Source organism: Zootermopsis nevadensis, unplaced genomic scaffold, assembly GCF_977971745.1.
Source record: "Zootermopsis nevadensis isolate Lab colony 2312 unplaced genomic scaffold, Znev_1.0 Znev_ptg000027l, whole genome shotgun sequence".
Lineage (NCBI taxonomy): Eukaryota > Metazoa > Arthropoda > Insecta > Blattodea > Termopsidae > Zootermopsis > Zootermopsis nevadensis.
In genome coordinates, this window is record NW_028259159.1 from 1,076,176 (window position 1) to 1,096,877 (window position 20,702).

General features: G+C 39.7%; 2 protein-coding genes across 7 annotated transcripts in view; one reads left to right on the forward strand and one right to left on the reverse strand.

Annotated features, from left to right (window-relative positions):
* LOC110828533 (uncharacterized) overlaps window positions 1-20,702 on the reverse strand; it is a 281,385-nt gene that overhangs the window by 143,378 nt on the left and 117,305 nt on the right. The gene's annotated exons all lie outside the window — the stretch shown is intronic.
* LOC147872444 (facilitated trehalose transporter Tret1-like) lies at window positions 1,388-19,218 on the forward strand. Of its 4 annotated transcripts, none has more exons than XM_087356722.1 (7): window positions 8,768-9,141; window positions 10,573-10,879; window positions 12,278-12,431; window positions 12,857-12,992; window positions 15,394-15,602; window positions 16,136-16,411; window positions 17,133-19,218. In XM_087356722.1, exons 4-7 carry the CDS (start codon window positions 12,857-12,859, stop codon window positions 17,925-17,927), a joined length of 1,416 nt encoding a protein of 471 aa, XP_087212848.1. In that variant the 5' UTR covers window positions 8,768-9,141; window positions 10,573-10,879; window positions 12,278-12,431; the 3' UTR covers window positions 17,928-19,218. The 4 variants fall into 4 exon arrangements, with proteins under 4 accessions (XP_087212845.1, XP_087212848.1, XP_087212847.1 ...); XM_087356721.1 differs by having other exon boundaries at window positions 10,573-10,782; XM_087356719.1 differs by lacking the exons at window positions 8,768-9,141; window positions 10,573-10,879 and adding an exon at window positions 1,388-1,487.

Genomic DNA, 20,702 nt, shown 5'->3' on the forward strand with positions numbered 1-20,702 from the left:
TATACTGCACCGTAACCCAGAGAGAGCGACGTTGTTACCATGTTTCCCTTCTTTGTCATTACATGATAAGTGAAATAAAATGCAATACAAATTCATAATTCACCACAGATTCACTTGTTTTACTGTTAAACCACATATTTTAGTACGATGTTAATTCCTTTCGCAATTTTGAAATCTGGTTGTAGCAGCAGCAGCAGTAGTACTAGTAGTAGTAGTAGTAGTACTAGTAGTAGTAGCAGTAGAAGCAGTACTACACCAATAAAGAAAATAAAAAACTAAAAATCAACAAGAAACGCGTACGCCTAACGACAATTCATCACCTGAATACAGAAATATAATAATCTCCCAAAATGTCTCATATATCAAATATAACTTAGTCAATGTCTAATATTAATGCAATGCCAATACTCGCTTACTTTTTGTGGACAGATCGTTACTGACCGAGGATGTAGATCTCAGTACGGAACCAGAGTGCCCGTTTCAAAACGTCCCATTCCACACACGTGCCGCTAACGAGGTAATGGGAAGGCGAATAGGAAACTTTAAGCGATTAGTGATAATCAAAGTAATGCCAAATTATCTTTTTTCAAAGAAGTGTGAGCTAGGCGCGAGTTAACACGGGCAATAAAGCTGAGAGACCTTTCCAAACTAAATTTTTTGCAATCATTATTACATTAAACAATTCGGTTAATTGCAGCAGCTGTCAGATTGCAGACAAATAATTCAAATTTCATGTGCACAAGTCAATAAACGTAATTACCCAGCAGCCATGTCTAGTAGTGAGGCCTACGGTGAGTATTCGGAAAGCACCAGCTATTCTGACTATTTTCATGGAAAGATTCCAGTCAGTAGACCCTACAGCAGTTCTCAACCCTTCAAGAACTACGGCCACATTACCGTGTTAGCCGACGCCAAGGACCACTGGAACCCGGGAAAAGAGGCACGGATTTGAAATCAGGAAAAATTATTTGCATAATGTCTCAACTTTCCAACGGCAAAGAACACGTTCAAAGACAAAGGAAAAAACTGCTCTTTTTCACCACCGGGTTGCAGAGAATGTAAATCACTGTTTTCTTTGTTGTAATTTATTAAACACTGGCTATTAAAAAATTTCTAGGCCATAACCATAGAAGACAAATCTCAGTTTGCATAGTCGCCTCAAGAACAGAACCTCTGATCTCCTAGACAACAACAGTCAAACATAACTTTAAATACAATAATATTCAATAAATGGATATCAAGTTCCCGAACTGTAGTGTAAACATTTAGGGGGTTATGGTGTCGCGTAACACCATAATATTTATTTAATATCCCAGATTGGACTTTGGACTTGTCGATAAGCCCGCTTGACTTAAAACAGAGGTTAGCCTCATAGTACGAGGGCGGTTAAGCAGCAGAATGGACAGCGAGTGTGAGCAGCTTATCCCACAAACAGGAAGCTACAAGTACGGGTCAACCCGTGAACTGAAGACTTCAACACCTGACGGGTAGGCTATTCTGAGTCTGTTTGTAACTGCCATTAGAAACACCATGAGAATCAGTAATTAAACAATGGCGAACTAACGTAATTGTAGGTGTGAACTAAAAAGCTGAATGCGAAATTACAAACCTGTCACTTAAAAATTCAATACAAAGTTATATATGGTTCTGTACCGTTTGGATTACCGAACCTGATTTCCGTGAAGCTTAAGTCTGGTTAAATATAGTTTCAGTTGTACTGTCTTAGTGCAATCCACGCCAATTTATATGTAACAAAAGGGGTCATCACACGGGCGATTGGCTATAAAGAAAGACTTTCTTTAGGAAGGCCTATAACAAAGCAACAAATGGTTGTACAAAATTAAGTAACAAAATGCTTCTTGATGTGTTCTCCTTGCCTAACATTTTACGTCATCATCATAAAACCTCGTTATAAAAGACAATTAAGAATATATAAAGGTATATAAAGATAATTAAATGTAAGTCTAAAATGGCTGTCTTCTGGGTTGCACTGCAGTGTAGTCTGGTAGAAGGTAAACTTCTACTCGTACTCATCGCCGTGATAATCTCAAATCCCACTAATTATAGGTCTATTAAGTAAGTAGGACATGTAAAAAAGTGGACTGGTTTAACCACTTTAGGACAGGGGCCAAATGGTGGGCAGGGTGGCCCTAAAGTCTCTGTTAGACCTGTCATTTTGCCAATGACCAACAGAAGTGTCACTGGGACTGCGTAAGATTTGGAATGAACTGGCGTTTTCCGCCCATCTTGTTTTATACTACATCACAATGTGACGGTCAACAGTTACGCAGACTAGAATCTGAAGGTTATGTGATGTCTTTTATATTTCGTAGTTAGAAATCGCAGTTAAGAAACATGCAATTTTCTTTCAGAACCTGTTCTTTGTAACCCTGTGTTAGGGTCACTGAATCAACCTTGTGCAAAACTGCACCTTGCTCTTGACACAGTGACATCGCAGTTGACCATTTATGTTTGTTTCTTAGCAATGTTATATCAACCACACACATTTTATTTTCCTGAATCAAGCAGAATGACAGTAACAGATGAAGAGCGTATTCAGGAAGGGGCCTGTGATGGTATCCCCGATGGTCAAGTTTCTCAGACAAGTCAGCATTCCTGCTTCGAAGACCAACTGTTCTGAATCAGGTTTCTAGTGATTATATTCAGTCTCTCCAAGCAAATGCCGGGATACTACCTTAAGTGGTGGGGGGGGGGGGGGGTGCGGTAAGCAAGAGGGCTCAAACAATCTATGTGTAAGTAATAAATAACATAGCAATCACCCAAACGCCTGCCGTCTGATTTCTATAAAATTCGGTTCCTTGGTCGTGTAATAACATTTCAAAGGCAATACGTTGTGCACTGAGTGCAAGAAACGCATATGACTCGGGTGGACCCACAGTTAGGATATATGTAGTATGAGACATCCTGAAAGATCTCGTTGCCTCGCCACAGTTTACGTGCTTCTGTACACTCAGACCTTTTTTGTCCAAAGTCCTCTTCATATGTTTATTCAACGCATAATGCCTAGTCACAGGTACAGTACGTTCACGTTCCATACGTACATATCACAGACACCATCCATGCATTCTTCACCCCCGGCATGTGACGTCACACCATAAAATTTCGCCTTGTATAAAGGGGGTTCGAGACTATTCAATTACCTAATTGCCTTATCATAATGCCGGCATATGAAAACAAAATCTTACATGTGTCAAACAAAACTATAGAAGACGAACCTCTTCGAACGAACGTACTCGCATGTACTCTGCGTCTCATTCTCTCATTTCTTGGCAAAAGTATTTCTATCGCTTCTTATGACGAGGGTACGTTTTGTAATCCTTATCAGACAACTATACCGATGATAAAGGAATTGAATTGAAACATTATTGTTATATTTACACATTAACTTAACGCGAACCGACTTCAGGCAGGCTCATGTTCCGTCCGAAAACAGTCCCTGTGGACTACCTCTTCTTAGACGTATTCCTTTTGGCAGATCGCTAGATGGGGTCGCTACTGCCCCACTATTTATAGACGCTTCAGTCAAAATTTTCCTATACCACACAGAACACAAAAGGAGCACAGCTGCCCTAATTCCATCCCACGACTGACGCCTCGCCGATAGGTCTCAGAGTTCAATCACATGCGCTTTATCTTTATAGGGCGATTGCCACACAATGTTTTACTACAGTGCATCAGAAACAATAAAATAAGTCAATTTTAAGTTATGTTACCATGTTATTTTTCGAGCTTTTTACAAGTCAGTTTTAGCTAATCAGCAACGGAAGCTAATTTGTACAGTCACCATTCTTTACAAGCGATAGCGGACAACAGTCTTTAAGTCCGACTTGAAGCAAACCACGCTCATAAATTTCTACTAACTCATAAAGGCTATTGTCCCCAATTTACACTGACCATATAACCAGTAATTAGTATCAAGCAGCAGCAAACTCTAATGAACTCGCGTTCTTCATTCCACTTATTTACGTTTCCGTTTCCACAACACACAACCGCACAGGACAATTTAGACAAGACAGAAATAATATCCCCTGGGGCATTCAAACTACTGATCACCGTGTTCAAATGATCCAGAGACCGTATGCGCCTCGTATAAATCGTCTACTAGTTCGTCTAAACACATTAATTTACAATATGCAAATTAACGCTTTTGTGTTTACTAAAATATAAGTCTCGTGTTAATTACATACACTAGCCATTCCCAACTAAAATGTATGCACGAAGGCATACGGAATTGTCTGTCATATATACCTGCCTTACAAGGGTCATTGAAACTGTTCCCCTAATGATAGGTATACCAAGAGGGGATCCATCAATACATTACGAGCCACAAATACAGATATATTTTATTGAAAAATATACTTTGCACTCGTCACGTGCACTGACCAACCATTTTTCCTTTACTCAGGCTACGGTATGCAACAGCTATACTGTGTTAAGTCCAATTAGTAACAACCTTCAAATTTATGCAAATATTATATCTGCTTACAAAGTCCCTCAGTACAGTCATATTCAAAGTATTTACGTTCCCTGCTAAATATTTACATAAGTCCTCTTGTCTTCGTTTCCTTCTCTTATCATGTCTTTAGCTTTAAAAATTTCAGATTTTACTTGCTGCACTGGAATCTCCTACTTAGAAATTGTAACTCTAAAAGATATTCACAGTTTCTTTCCGCTCAATCAAGAACGGCGGAACATGTCAGACATTAAAGTCTGTCGAAATTAAACTGTGAACAAACTTAAACCAAGTCAAGGAATAAAGTAAATCTTTAATTTCGTGTGGCTTCAAGGTTTTGCAACTAAAACTCGCAAAATTATCTCGGCCGATTAATAGAGAACATTTAAAATCAAGATTATATTTTAAGTATAGAGTATATTTATGAATCTACGTTAAAGTACGTTTGAGAGTAGAGGAAAAGTGTGGAATTTTCAAGATATATTGACTCTTTATTTAACAATTATTTCTCGATTGCATAGGTTATGTAGCATCTAATAATAGGATGGTTGTGAATTGTGAATTATAAAGTATGGCGAATGAAATGGCCAAAGCAAATTTTGAATGACTGTCCCATCATTTACGAGGAAGGGATGAAGAAAACCACAGAACAGGCGGTCTGTGCGCCGATATTGGCACCAAGAACATCCCGACGGTGAATTTAGCTATTTTATTTGCAAGGTCATAATTCTTCCGTATTTTCAGCAAATAAAAATAAATTTTCTGTGAATATTTGAAGCACTATAGGTCTACTGAGTAGGATCTCACAGTGTGACATTATAATGGAATGATTGCGACCTTCTTTGTATCGTGAATCTATTGTTGTGTTACTCCTGTCACAAATTTCCGCTATTCACTTCTTTGTCGCATTGACCGAAGTTACATCTGCATTAGTCTCTTACGACAAAACACACGCTATGACGCAATTACATAAGACATATAACGAGGGTGATTGCACCAGTATACACCACTCCGCGTCGTTTTGTAGCCATTTTATTGGGATATGAATTGAATTCGATTATGTGTCCACCGTAATATGTAACGGTAATAAAGTCACGTTTTATCAAGGTGGGGTCTATAAGGGATCAGATGTGAGGGCTAGGTTTGGAAAGGTAAAGAAAAGTGGCCCTTTAGGGGCCAAATATGGAAGATGTAATAAAGGCGAAACCAGGCAAGACCAGTGAAATGAGAGATGATCCAACATCCACATAGGTGGTTTTTGATATGTTTTTTAATCCAACTAACAAAATCTTGTTACAATGTAGTACTTTTTCTAAATAATAACAATTTTGATATTTATAATCTGCTTACTCTTCACATTCACACTTTGTTGTTCATCAATCTAAACGTGCCCTTATCTGTCACTTGAAAGATGTGTGCGTAGTTTCGTTTTATTGACAATTTGTGCCTCCACTGGATTTGTGTACAGTCTCAGCTAACTTTTTCTCATGTGCTATTTGACTAAGTGTATGCCATCTCGCTTTTGTCTAAACAGTCTCAAAATTCCCGTAAGATTTTGTCTGTTCTGAACGATGTCTGTCAGCATTACGTAAATTTACCTTACGCAGTTACAGTCGGCGACACGCTGCTTCGTCCTTGCAACCTTATCAACTGCTGGCGATACCAATTTAAACTTGTACACTGATTGACATCAATTTATTCGGGAAGACACAACACAAGAGTACCATTGCTTTCAGTTTGCTGTTTATTGCCATTGGAGACAAATAACTACAAATTTATTGAGCATTGTTTTATTTCTTTTATCAACGACTCGTATAAGTAAAGACGACTACGAGGCCTTTAGTTTCAGACTTCGCAAAAGCAATGTTTATGAAGGAAAATATTCCATCAGTTCCAACACTCATTAATTTGGGATCTCGGCAGGTATGTCTTTCCGCAAATTATATCACGAAATACTGATGTTTTTAAAGATGATTTTTGAAACTCACAGGACCATGGTTCGTCCTGGCGTGGCAGCGTAAACGATAACGGATATACCCGATCTGTTAATTCATTAATTATATTGCGACATTATTTAAGAGAACGCTGCTATTTAAGCAGTGCCATGAGTGTGAGTCAGACACGCATGATGTAAACTCCAGCGAGCCTCCTGACTATCTTCTGAATTCCGAATTTTGTAGTCGGAAATTGTACAGAAAAGAAATGTTGAAAATCTGCTGAAACAACGACCGAGTACTGTATGAGAACATAGCCTACATCAACATCAAAATGACTAAAAGCTTCTCGAATAATTTGATGTGTCTCTTCGTGACCTCTTCGTGTGTTGCTTCCCTCCGACACTGGCTGAACCACAGGTGTGTTAAGCTTGCTCCAGCCTGCGGACACACTACTCTACCAATGTGGCCAAGTACATTGGCACGGTACTATATCTAAATACATCTAACAACCTAACACTTCGTGTACCTAACACTGTTTGGGGGGGGGGGGGCAATACACAATGACACAAGAAACACTTCGTTAATTATGTAGTGATGTCTCTTTAAATACAGGCTGCCCGCTTAACGCTTACATACTACAAAACCCTACGACTCTAAGACAGATGTCGTTTGTGCATTTCTAAATGATTCAGCCAGCGACCCTTAATGAGCGGTAAGCAACGGGGAGACTGCAATAACCACATACGTTTTTCCGTGACATTGTGTCCAGTTTGATCCCATCGCTCAGCAGCGGATAATTTGCAGTTAACTGAAGCTTGTAGTTTTGTTGAAGCTAATGAAGGGTGGGGTGGGGTGGGGGGGGGGTTATTGATACACATGGGGGCACTGACTAAAGCTGATTTACACTTTGCACTTCACACAAATTTAGCATATTTGCTACAGGTCATATATAAATTCTGGTTAACAGTCCAGCAGTTAGTAAACTGCATGCCCATATAGCAATTTATTTTGACTGAAATGATGGCTAATTACAAATAATTTGGTTTTACTTTGAAAGTTATCCGAATATACCAATAAACTTATAACTCCGTACATAAATTATACAATTAACGATGGTTTAAAATATAGCACTTTTCGGAACCAAATCTTTTGTCTATGTTATAGGAAATATGAATATCCCTTCATTAGCCCTCCCTTCATGAAGGTAGAACGAAAGAATGCATTGAGTGGGGATGTATAACAATCTAGTCAGAACTTTGTCCAATAACTTCTTTGCGTTTCCTTTATGCCCCAAATTTGTGGAGGCCCGAGTATGAATTTGGAATATCAGAGCTATTGTGGCGATTGATTGTGCTGTGTACCACTTCTGAGTAGTTTTTGCCGGCCATGCATTGTGTAATGGAAATTGCGTTCCATTCCCAAATTCATGTAAGTAACAACCATTCAATTGTCCATTCATTTCCATTTCACCCACACATATTTACACAAACACACAATAAGTAAAGCCTAAGAAGAAGGTGTTAGTATATAAAATGTTAGTACCCAAACCTTGTGGTAACCTATAGATGAATAACACAGTACAAACAAAATAACCAATTTGTTTTTAATTTCATTTCCGTGTACTTCTTGCAACAATTTTGAAGTAAGAGGGATAGGCAAATTCCTGGTTGCAAAGTGTGGAATACATTTGTTCTGACTAAAGCGACATTTAATTTAATAATCTCTGCAGTTTTTGTGAAGCTGAGAGTAGCGCAGAACGCGTTTATAAACTGTACGGTTCATTCGGTGTACCTTCAGGCATTCTTATTAAATTATAAGTGCGTGTGGACTAGATGCATCTATGTCAGGACAGGGTGTAAGGAGGGGAGGGGCACTTGTGAAAGTGGTTATAGACACAGACGTTACACAAAAGACGGAAATTTCCTGATCAACTGAGTTGTTATTAGCTTCTTCAGAAATACTCTAGTCCATTAAGTTACATATTGGCCTAAAGTATTGTGTGCAATGAATAAGTATCGGTGTTGAGTAAACTTTATTAGTTTAAAATTCAGTCCAGTGAGAGAGACTAGCTCTATCTAAAGGACCCAACAGAGTAGGTACCTCTCACCTGAAGACGGAGACAGAACCAGCCTCCGAAATGTCGTGGTTTTAAAGAACAGACGATGGAAAAAGTCCTGACAATGAATAATTTTTAAGTGTAAACTACCGTCGTCAAAACCCTTTAGAATTCAATAATACTTTCCACATAAGGCGAGTGTTTGTGTAGTAAGAAACCGGCCAATCAGTTCAATGAAACACGCTGGTATACGACCTCGCCAATCGATTTATTAGAGACATCAGTGCCCTCGCGGACTAGGTAACCAGTGGCCTAGCAAATGATATGGAGTAAACTTATAAAATCTATCATCTTAATCAACTGGCAGAAAGTGTAGTTGGCATGTGTAAGCTACAAGGAGAAATTTAAGAGACGCCGTGGTGGAGGGGGCACAGTGGTGGTCTCCCTCATCGCATAGCACACGGCAGCGAGCGGACCAGTCAGTATATATTATTGTTACAATGGTTTGACGACAACAGTTGGTCGCACGAACAAGGAAGCGCAGTTCTGCAACGTGACATAACGTGACGAAATGCTACGACCAACCTGACAGCAGGTCTGCAACTGTTAACCAAAGCAACACGATACAGTGGGTATATTTAATAATTTGAAAACATGGAGAAGATACCTGTGAAGTGAGTAATCTGTTTATGAATATTAATATTTATGTTAGTGCTTCAAAACAGTTCACCTTTGACTCAACGTAACCCAACAGAAACCAATAGCATATTTAATAAAGTGGAGCCCTTATAGTCTTTTTCTTTGAAGTGTTCGTATCAATAAAACAATTCGACCAGGAAAATTCGTTTTTATTTGGAACAATAGAATGTCTTCTATGAAAATTCCAGGGTCCCATCTTCAGCGTTCACAGTAACGCTCTAAATCTGAGGCGTCAATAAAGGAAATTGTATGTCAAAAAATGTGTTTAAATCTCGCGTTTAGTTGGAGGATCAGAACGATGTATATTCCTGTATGCGGGAGTTCGCAACACGAGTTGTCATAAAAATAACAGAACTTCTTGGTGTGAAACATCGTTCGGAAAATTGTTTCATCAATAATCATACTGTATCAAGGCTCACTTTTATTTAGAGGAATCGGGTTTTGGCTTGGTTCTTATAAATTACGTCGACAAGCAAACAAACAAAAATAACAACTACATATCCCTAAGGTAATCTCCCTTAAGGCATATAATGATATCGGTAATTACAATGTGGTTCGCTGGCCTTGGCTTTTATGTGGACGTTCGTCACACAACTCCGGTTCATAATAACTGTGACATTTTCAATACGATAAAGAGTTTAGTAAAGTGTGATATCAGTAACAATAAAACTATACCAGCTTTCGGTATTGGAAGGATGGAACGTCACCTCTACTTCTTCTTCATACGATATTTTCAGCTTAAGCGGGTCGTCTGGCAATCGAACCCAACGTTCAAGCAGACGTAATTAAAAAACAGGTCACAATCACGAGAGTCCGTTGTCGTTATATAAGATGTACTGCAAGGACACAGACGTGAAGAAGTCTTAAGGACAAATGTATTAATGCGAATCACGTAACTTGGCGCTAATTTTATAGGAGTTTCGGGCCGCGGTCAGTTCTACCTCACACATCACAAGAACTAATTACGAAATAGGAGAACTGCTTCTGAAAGTCACGTTCGAGTAATTAACATTCCTGCTTCGTATTCGGGAGGTTCTGTGTTAAAATGTCGGCCCAGTGACCATCCCGAGGTCTTCCTAGTTTCCCTCAGTACCTGGAGGCAAATACAAGGATAGTATCTTAAATTAGGTCACGACCACTTCCTTCAACATCCTGTTCGTTGGGTTGAAGGCCCGTCGACGTCTTTGGCAATACGCGCCTGTATAACATTTAGAGCATAATATCCAAAATTTGTTGATCTTGAAATATTGAACCTCTATGCACCTTGATAACTGAATAAAAAGAGTTTACTAGAATCGGGACAGACGTAAACACGTAATAAGAAAGCATGTTAATAAGAGTAAATCCGATTTCTAAGTACACCTGAACATGTCAGACGAGAGTGTGTTGTATCACTGACCTTACAGAACTGGTTCATGGCCGAACTTCACCTAACTCTACACGGATGACAGTGTCCGGGTGGAAATAAACTGCTCTACCGGTACACACTAATAAGCTGATCACGATGTACGTCAAAAGGGGACCAGGGGAAAGATCGAGTCAGACGGCGTCTTGGCCAGGAGGCCAAGTACCGACGTTTCAGAGAAGCATACTGCCTCCATCATCAGAACTAAAATGTAGGCACACAGCCAAAATAATACACGCGCAACAACCCAGAAGATCGCCTGTATTGTAGAAGTTTACCGACGTTTCAGAGGCAGCATCCTATCCTGTGTAAGATATGCAGTTTAAAACATAGTTCTGTGAATAAATAAATATTACGGGGCCATCTTATTTCAAATGCCAAACACTACGGCCTGTTACACCAATCACAGCAGATTGGTTAGCATTTCATCTTCGGGAGGTCCCGGGTTCAAATCTCAGCCCGGAGACCGGTTACCTAAAAGATGGTTTTCGTAGCTCTCTTCAGTTCCTCCAGGTAAATGTCGAGACAGTGCCTTGAATTAGGAAACGACCACTTCCTTCCAAATCTTTCTAGTTCACTACTGATTACTCATTTGATCATTTTACGTTGTATAGTCCAAATAAGACGAAATAAGAACAGTCCACTACTAAAGTGGGAGTAATAGAGGCCAATGAAACGATTATATGTCGTAAGAGTGTTGGCTCATGATGCAACAAACTGCAAGTAACGTCTTAGCAACTAAGTACAACTGATTTTTAAAATTGTGGTAACGGTAAAGCCTTATTAATTTTTGGTTTACATATTTTAATGTTTGCATTTTTAACACTGAGGTACACACTTTTCTTTTAAATCAAGGTTTGCTATAACTGAAAGCTTAATCTGGCATCTAACTTCATCTTTCATGCAGCTTCTGACATGCGCATAAACGTGATAATTAGTTTTAAAATTCCTTTGCAAAGATAGCAGCGCTATCTTAGTTACCTGTCTTGAGTTACCTACTGAGACTGTAGAATTGTTTTTATATATATTTTACGAATGCTATCCTAAATGCATGTTTATATCTAACATGTCTATAGCACTTGAAAAGTTATGAGGCCGACGGACATAAACACGCTGGTGCAGTGAGTCTGTATCCTTCATTATAAGTAGGGAATTAGGCTAAGACCTACTCGCCAAAGTTTGTCAAATACTTGAGGTAGGGAGTCTGTGGCAGCAGAAGACTGAAAGTTTGCTGGAGGCAAAAAAGAATATGCAAGGTTCTGTACGAGTAATACAGCACGTTCTCAACACAGAGACACGGTACCTGGACAGGAATGTCTTCGTCATTTGTGCCTCATCTGACTTCCTGCTCATAATTCGCCTCGCGTGACGTAGTTGGTGATGTGACAGTAGCTATGATTAAACTGCGCAATTGATAATTTCATTCTATCAATCACCTTGTCCGTATTTCTGTCTCTACCTCGAATAACCAGAGTACATATGATGAAGATCTGAGGTATTTAAGTTTCTTCATCATTCTGATCAACCCTCTTTCTCAAGTCAAAAAACTGTTCTCAGCACTTTGTAGCCAAACAGGCTTAATTTATTTTCCGAGACACGAAGTTTAACATTAATATATGAAAGCAGATAAAACTATAATATTTCGGCCCTTTGTTGGAACGCAGTTCTAAAACTAGATTGAAGGCTATAATCTTGTTTATTTGCAGGATCGAAGAAGCTGCTCCTATCCTGAATGGAGGCACAGCGGCTGTCAAACTGAAAGTGGTGTCCTCCCAAACGACAATAAAGAAAAATGGTTTCGTTTCGGCGGATGAGCTTCACCCGCAGAGTAAAAGGACGTTACAAGGGATACTCCCACAGGTAATGTACCGATTTCGAACCAGGGTAGGCAAAGCTGCAGGAGTTTTGGTTCTGTGTCATTTCCTTCCAACATGTTTTCAATCTATTCTTATTACCAGACAGACGAAAAAGTAGTGAGTCTGGTAAAACTCGTGTTTCACGAGGCTACAAAAACTCTGAAACTGAAACTTCGCTTTTAGGTGGAATAAGGAACGATCGATCAAGCCATATCAAATACTTGTCTTATTCTAAAAGCTACTGTGGAGTTTAGATTTTAGGGTGACTTTGAACCACTGTGAACGAATGTTTTAAGAAGGCTTGAGGGCTGGCCAAAAGTTGGAGAGACCAGCTGCTTTCATTTCGTTTGTAGTTAAGACCAAACACTACGCTCATTTCTTGTAATTCGCTTTTGTAACTTGACATTGGAATTCGATGTACGTTCACAGATGCTTGTGTCGGGGGCAGCGTTTCTACTAGCAGCGGGGGCAGGAATGCCCATCGGGTATTCGGCTGTGTTGCTGCCTCAACTGCAGTTCGTCAACAGTACGCTGCCCACAGACGAAGATCTAGGCTCATGGATCGGTAAATAATCACGCCAACCCGAGCTTCCTCTATTCAACAGATTTTACAAATACTTCTTCAGACTCAGAACAGGAATCCTTTCACTGACTATCATGGAATGCCAAGGCATCGATATAGGTTTACTCTACTGTACAGGTTTCATAAACCCTTATTCAAAAAGGTATCTGTGTTGATTGTCTGGCCTGGGACCCCGGAACTTAGATATCTTCTATTGTACAGAATTTATACTATCCTTACCTTCAAGGACAGTATTCACTCAAACATCAGTAGAGGATGGCAGTAAAAATATAAATCAGAGATGTGTCACGTCAAAGAGATGAGTGAAAACAGGTCGACAGAAATATTTATTACGAAACGAGCAAAAATAAAGTGCATTAATTGCATACTTCCTAACTACCCCCACCCCCCAAACATATAGTTTCCTTCTAAGTGAAGTCAAAAACAGTCATTCTCCGAAACGCTGTGGACAAGGCCAATCTTAAATTAGGAAAATGAATATATCCTAAAAGTTCTCGGATAAAAAAAATCTCGTAACTGTTAGTACCTCATCGCACCGAACATTGCAGATGGGATATGCAGTCACACATCACACTGGATGGTGTCGTTTTAATAGGTTAAATGCCAATTATTCAAATCGTGCATTGTTTTACTAGTGATGGACATTTGCGGAAGTTACAAGCGAGGGAGGGTCAGAGGACAAGATTAGACGATCGTCATTTGTCGTCACATTACTCTGGCCCTTCCAGAGACGTCACATAGGGTATTGACCTTTACGACCCCTCAACCAACTAAAATTTATTTGAGGTGTGCACTGTCATATCTAGGTCACTCTTTCATACTCAGCTGTTTCTTTGCGTTCTTATTACGTCTGTGTCCATCTTCGTTTCTCTTATGTTTAAGAGGATAAAATGCGTTGTGTGCTGTAGATGGAATGCCTTGATGAAGCCAGCATGCAGTAAATGTTTTATTCTGTGAATGGATATAATACGCAAAAATTTAATAAGAATAATAATAGGTAAATTCACGTATGTGCCGAATCATCAAGACGCGAGAAAAAATATACAGAGAATGCAGAAGTAAGCCACGCGCTTCGGCCGCTTTAAACACTATATAGGTTAATAACGTACCACTGTTATAAATGTTAAGAGCCACAGGTGATGATGATAACTGAAACAGTTGAGCCCAGGAACCAAATTTTATCAAGACTTTACAAAGTCAGGCATCCTGGACACACGTCATCTCGTCCAGACATATCTGTGTCGCCAAGCAACATGACGGACTGGAAGTTCAACTTTCTGGATAGATGGATTGACGTTGCCACTACCGGACCAAATAACAGGCAAGACAACCAGTACGGTGCCTGTTTCGGTGGTAACAGGTTTCAGGCTATCTAGGTCTCAGTAACCTTATCAGAGGCTTATCAGTTCGTGTTGTCGAAAGTAGGACATATTCTCTAGTCTCATGTTGCACTAAATAACTGAGCAGGTCAACAGCTTAGTAAAACAAACAAAGAAATAACCGAGTTCGTGGTCATGAAGTAGGAAGGCTCTCATAACCTACCATACAAAGTGGAAACTACGGAAAGAATCAGAAGCCTAGACATTTGGTTCAGACAGATCACAGACGTCTGGCAGGGTGAATACCATGCGCCCAGCATAGCACAACAATCAACCTAGGTACTACGCTAGTACATTGATGTGGCCCAGTTCTACAGTAGCTAGTGACCCAATTGCATAATAGTTCTCATACTTTATATCCATGGGAAATCAAACTAAGAGGTCAGGATTAAAGCGGTGTATTAACAGTCCTGGAGGACACGGTTAGTCACTTCACAGTGCTCTACATCATGCCAGATGTTTCGAAGTCAACATACCATCCTACGTGCCATCAGAATGAAAGTCATTACTCATGTCATATATCACAGATTACGCCTCTAAACAAGCAGGGAAATAAATTAATCTACACGCAATATTCGGTGATTCTGAAACGCAATAAATTGAAACTGGTGCAGCAAGTTACACCTTTTTAAAAATAGTCACCACATTCTTTAATTCGTAGTGTTACTACCGCGAGCGAAGAGTTCATATTAACCGTGTCAGCCAGGCTAAGACGGCCAACATAAATGCCCCGCCTCTGATTACAACTTTTACTTTGCAAAGGATTTGATACGTGAAACACACGATAAATGAATACAGAGTTTTAGTGGGAAGGCTTGTAGAAAACATTCAATTACAAGACCAAGGAAGAGATAGAAAGATAATATTAATATGGATCAAGGCAGTATGAGTTACAATTTCGTGTTCTCCTTTAAAAGACTTGAGTCACCACCAGCCCACACGTTTTCCCAACTGTTTACATTTACCACAAAATCGTGTATTCTCATGTGAATCATAATTCTCAGCAAGTGTGCATTCTGCCGCGACGCCCGTGGGGAGTTTTATGAGCGGCCTCATGATGGACAGATGGGGTCGCCGACGCGTACTGCAGATTTGCATCCTACCCCTCACACTGGGGTGGGTCATGATCGCGGTGGCTCAGAGCCACGCCATCGTCCTAACAGGCAGAATCATGGCCGGACTGGCTGTGGGCCTCTCCGCGGCGCCGGGACAGGTAGGTACTTGCCATCACAAACAACTTACTCTTTTCAATGCAAATATTTACTGAACACAAAATTAAACAAGTGATTCAGTAGTCCCTGTGCACCTGCAAGAACACATATCTCGTGATGAGCTTGTTTACGGTTGCAAGTTACGAGTGTTGGTCACGGACATAGAGCCAGGTGAAAAACAAGTCACCTGGGGCTTGTGTATGCACAGGAACTATTGGATCACTTCCTACTTCAACACTTCTTCTTCTGACAGATGTATGGAGACTTTTGAATCGCCCTGAAGAACAAGAAAACGTGGGATAACAATATTAAAATGAATCACAAATAAATAATCCACGTGGCTCAGGATAGAATCCTGTGGCAGGCTCTTGACAACACGACAATTAACCTTAGGGATCCGTAAAAGACGGAAAATTGACCGAATATCTGATCGACTATTAGCTCTCAAGAAAAACTTTACTACTTCATGGCGTTAAGTTAGATTTGTGCATGGGGGATGGAAAACCGAGGCGGTGAAATGTTGTGCTGTGAACAGGTGTTTCTGGGCGAGGTGGCGGAGCCCGGCATGCGCGGTCTTCTGTCCAGCATCCCCTACGTCAGCTACTCGATGGGCATCCTCGTCGTCTACGTACTGGGAGCAACACTGCACTGGCAGACAGTGGCGTGGCTGGCGACAATATTACCATTGCTGTCACTTTTGTCGTTCTCCCTGCTGCCAGAGAGTCCTGTGTGGCTCGTCAGAAATAACCGTGTGGAAGAAGCGGGCAAAGCCCTCAACTGGCTTCGTGGAGCATACAGTGGTAGAAAAACGGTTGGTATTTTCCGCCTCGAAGCATATAGGCCTTACTATTAAAAATAAGCATCGTTCTGTTGCTAAGAAAGTGAGCTTTGCTTTAATCATTCAGCTAATTAATTAATGTAGCGGGTCCTAATTAGATAAAACACAAATAGATGGTTTCAGATTGTTTTCTTATCTAATCTAGACATAATGGTAGACATTCTTGTAAGGTTGGGGACAAAACGAAAGCATTTAAAAAGATCTCACAATCGTCGGACGAGTTTTATTTCGTTCCTTTAAATCCGTAATTTACATGATATGTAATAAAAATTTTCATAAAGCTGTTCATCATGCAATAACAGGTTCATAATATAAAACAATTTTCTTGGAAGTCTTGCTAAATATCTACCGCCAAATACTGGAATACTCTCTTAAAGTAGGCCATGATCGACTCTTTCCAGTTTCTTATACTTCATTTATGGTATCTACCTTATTCGACGTCATTTGATTCTGTAATCTAAACAGGTTCGTTAAATCTACTCCTAACATAACAGCCAGTTCGTGTAACGCTTAACTGTAGGGCAGCGCCGTTCAAGCGATGACGAAATCTGGAGTCACGCGGTCGGTTTTGTGTTGGTGCGTTTTGGCAGAAAGACTGTTTGACTTCCTAATGAATTGTTCGTTTCTCCCCATATCTCGTAACATGATTATGGCTGTGAAAACGTGTGAGGCTTACGAGCATTTGTTTCCACAGGCGAAACTGGAGTTGCAGCAGCTGGTTAGCCGGCTTCATAGAGAGGAGGAGGAGGCAATCCGCCACCAGTCCGTCTCCAGCTGGAAGATGTTCTTCAGACCGCAAATTCTCAAACCAGTTGCCATCATCAACGTGTTCAACCTCATCCAAATCATCTCTGGCACCTACCTCGTCATATTTTACGCAGTTAATCTCATTTCCGAAACAGAAAACGAAGCTGGAGGCATTGACATTTTCCTAGTAGCCGTCCTCACGGCAGTGTGCCGTCTCATCTTTATCATCATCGCCTGTTTCCTTCTCCTCTGGGTTGGCCGTCGTCCGCTAGCACTCTTTTCCGGCCTAGGGTCATCGGCTGCAGCCTTAGGAGTTGGAACGTTCTTGTACTACCGTCACCCTTCATCGGAACCATCGGACACTTGGATCATAGCCGGCTTCATCCTCGCCTACGTAGCCACCAACACGGTCGGATTTTTTGTCTTGCCAGGAATCGCCATTGGTGAATTACTGCCAGTAAAAATACGAGGATCTTTTGGTGGTTACATCTTTGCTATATTTAATCTTTCTTTATTTTTTATAGCTAAAGTATTTCCGTTCATGTTGCAAACGATGGGATCTCACGGCGTGTTTTGGATGTTCGGCATATCTTCAATAATTGGAACATTATTCGTATACCTCTTCTTCCCAGAGACTAAAGGAAAATCGTTAGAAGAAATCGAAGACTATTTTGCTGAGAAAAATGTGTTGTGGTTAACGAGAAAGAAACATCAAAGTACCAATGAACCACTAAAAGTGTAGTTATACGAAGAAGTATATTTACGTGTGTTAAGGAACCAAGCGCTGTGCATAATCTTCTTATACACAATCGGAATTTTTCCGTGCATTCCATTACTTAAGAATATGTTTTAAATGACTCTAGACTCAAAGATAACGTCGCGGGAAACTCCTTGATTAAGTGAGAAACTCTTTTCCTCGGTACTCTTAGCAAACGTGCAAAAATAATTACAACGCGATCCAACTGCATGAACACAGTTTAATAAAGTGAGACTTAATACTTCCACGGCGCCCGAGAAAACTGTAAAACAAAGCAACAGCTTATGTTGGTGTCATATTGTAGCTCTATCTAATATAATGAAAACTAAAAGGTAACGAAGATTATACATAAAGTATTGTATATACAGGGGTCATTTAAAATGTAATTGTTCCAATCTATCTTAGAAGTAATCAATTGTGTGTATGCCTACGAAAAATATAGTGTTATGTTAGTAATATTTGATGAATAGTGATCCGGGCTGTTGCAGAAGCTTCTCGAAAATGACATCATACTATTCAGAAGTTTCTCAATGTATACATTTCGAGACAAGGCAACATCAAAACGTCTGTATGAATACACTCTGGGCGATTCATCGCCCTGATGACGGGGGCAGTATGACCTCTGAAACGTTGGTAACCATCGACCAGACTACACGGCGCAACAACCCAGAAGACAGAAATCTTCATACTAAGAATCGCCCTGATGACGGAGGCAGTATGACCTCTGAAACGTTGGTTAACATCGACCAGACTACACGGCGCAACAACCCAGAAGACAGAAATCTTCATACTCATCGCCCTGATGAAGGCGGCAGTATGACCTCTGAAACGTTGGTTAACATCGACCAGACTACACAGCGCAACAACCCAGAAGACAGAAATCTTCATACTAAGAATCGCCCTGATGACGGAGGCAGTATGACCTCTGAAACGTTGGTTAACATCGACCAGACTACACAGCGCAACAACCCAGAAGACAGAAGTCTTCATACTCACCGCTGTGAAAACCTCAAGTCTTACATACTTCTGCGTAGTTACTCATACTGCTGCCAGATGGCAGCGCCAATTATTTTCAAAGTCCAACAACAGAAATTTTAATCATCGCCGGATCCAAAGAATCCATTTTCTGGATCTACCGTATCACTACCGGTTACATGTCACTTAGGTCGTACCTTAACTTTATGCAGGCAAGAGCAAAATTAAAGTCTTGCCACAAACCAAATTATCTATCCGCTAGCAACTAAAAACTTTGTATATTAAATTGCCATTACTTTTTCTCTCTGTTCCATTTCTTGGCGTTGACGATGTGATCGCCCGAATTATAAGAAAAAAGAACATTTTTGGGATTCGCCGCTGCCACACCCGTCTCAAAAATATGCATGGCCACTACGACAGATACATTTAAAACAAGAATATGGTTTAGCCTCCATACCTAATTTCATAATAATCCATCAGAGTGGTTCAGAGTAATTACGAGGGGACGGACGGTCTCTGTCTGTCACGCGGTCACAAACACACAAATTATTTTAAAAAGGAATACGGCAAAATGAGCGATTGCAATACAGAAACGTATAATTTTTCCCACATTATCTTATTCTATTCAAACGAAGCTTAGATTAGAATAAATGGGTGTGTTGGCCAAGATTAATGGATAGGTATACACATCTAAGGACGTTGCTGCAAGTATTTCGGTAATATTTCTAATGTATTGACTGACGTCACAAGACTTATTTGTAAGCAGTCTGCGTATAATAAATATTTCCTCAACACTCACGGGCATGAAATGCTAAACAGGACGCTTACCTTGAAGTGCGAGTTCATGATTTAATTATTCGTGTTTTTTTCCGTCTAATCACAATTGTATATAAATAAAATTATACATAAGATATTAAAATATCATTTACATATTTGGTACAACTTTTTACTACATGTTTCGGTTACATTGAACCATCTTCAGGTGTAAAGTTAAAAGTTAAAAATTATAATCTTATAAACTGAAACTTAATTACTGTTGTTGTGTAACTTCTGATGATGTTTACTTCCAAATTCATTGGAGTGAGGGTATATTTTGAAGTGATAGTGGTTTAACATTGGCCTGTAACGTAAACAATTTAAAATATTTTTAATTATTATTGAACTTGAAAGAAAGAGTATAGAAGACAAAATGTAATAAGGTAAAAATATAAATAAAAATGGAAGGTAAACATCATCAGAAGTTACACAACAACAGTAATTAAGTTTTAGTTTATAAGATTATAATTTTTAACTTTTAACTTTACACCTGAAGATGGTTCAATGTAACCGAAACATGTAGTAAAAAGTTGTACCAAATATGTAAATGATATTTTAATATCTTATGTATAATTTTATTTATATACAATTGTGATTAGACGGAAAAAACACGAATAATTAAATTTTAATTCACAATATGACGCAATTATATCAACTTATGAATAAGAGTTCATGATTGTACACAAGTTAATTAGACTCTAAAACTACTCTGTAACGATACTTGCCGTGGCTTGAAGTGAATACTACCGGGACTTCAGTTTGCCCACAGTGTGAGAAAATCAAGAACGAATTTCACATTATTGTGGTGTTTTTATCAGTCTCCCAATTTATGTATACCTTGTACTTGATGCAAAATGTGAGAACATGTAGGTTTAACCGCGGGAGGTTTGGACATGAAGGCAGTCTGCCCCTCCAAAATGTTGGTATCTAAACACAAGACGTTACAACCACGAAGACCAACATCGATTT

Coding starts and splice junctions, on each gene's coding strand:
- LOC147872444 (XM_087356719.1), top strand. CDS start 1,399: ATGGACAGCGAGTGTGAGCAGCTTATCCCACAAACAGGAAGCTACAAG. Junction 12,432..12,856: donor TACAAGGGATACTCCCACAG/GTAATGTACCGA, acceptor GTACGTTCACAG/ATGCTTGTGTCGGGGGCAGC. Junction 16,412..17,132: donor CATACAGTGGTAGAAAAACG/GTTGGTATTTTC, acceptor TTGTTTCCACAG/GCGAAACTGGAGTTGCAGCA.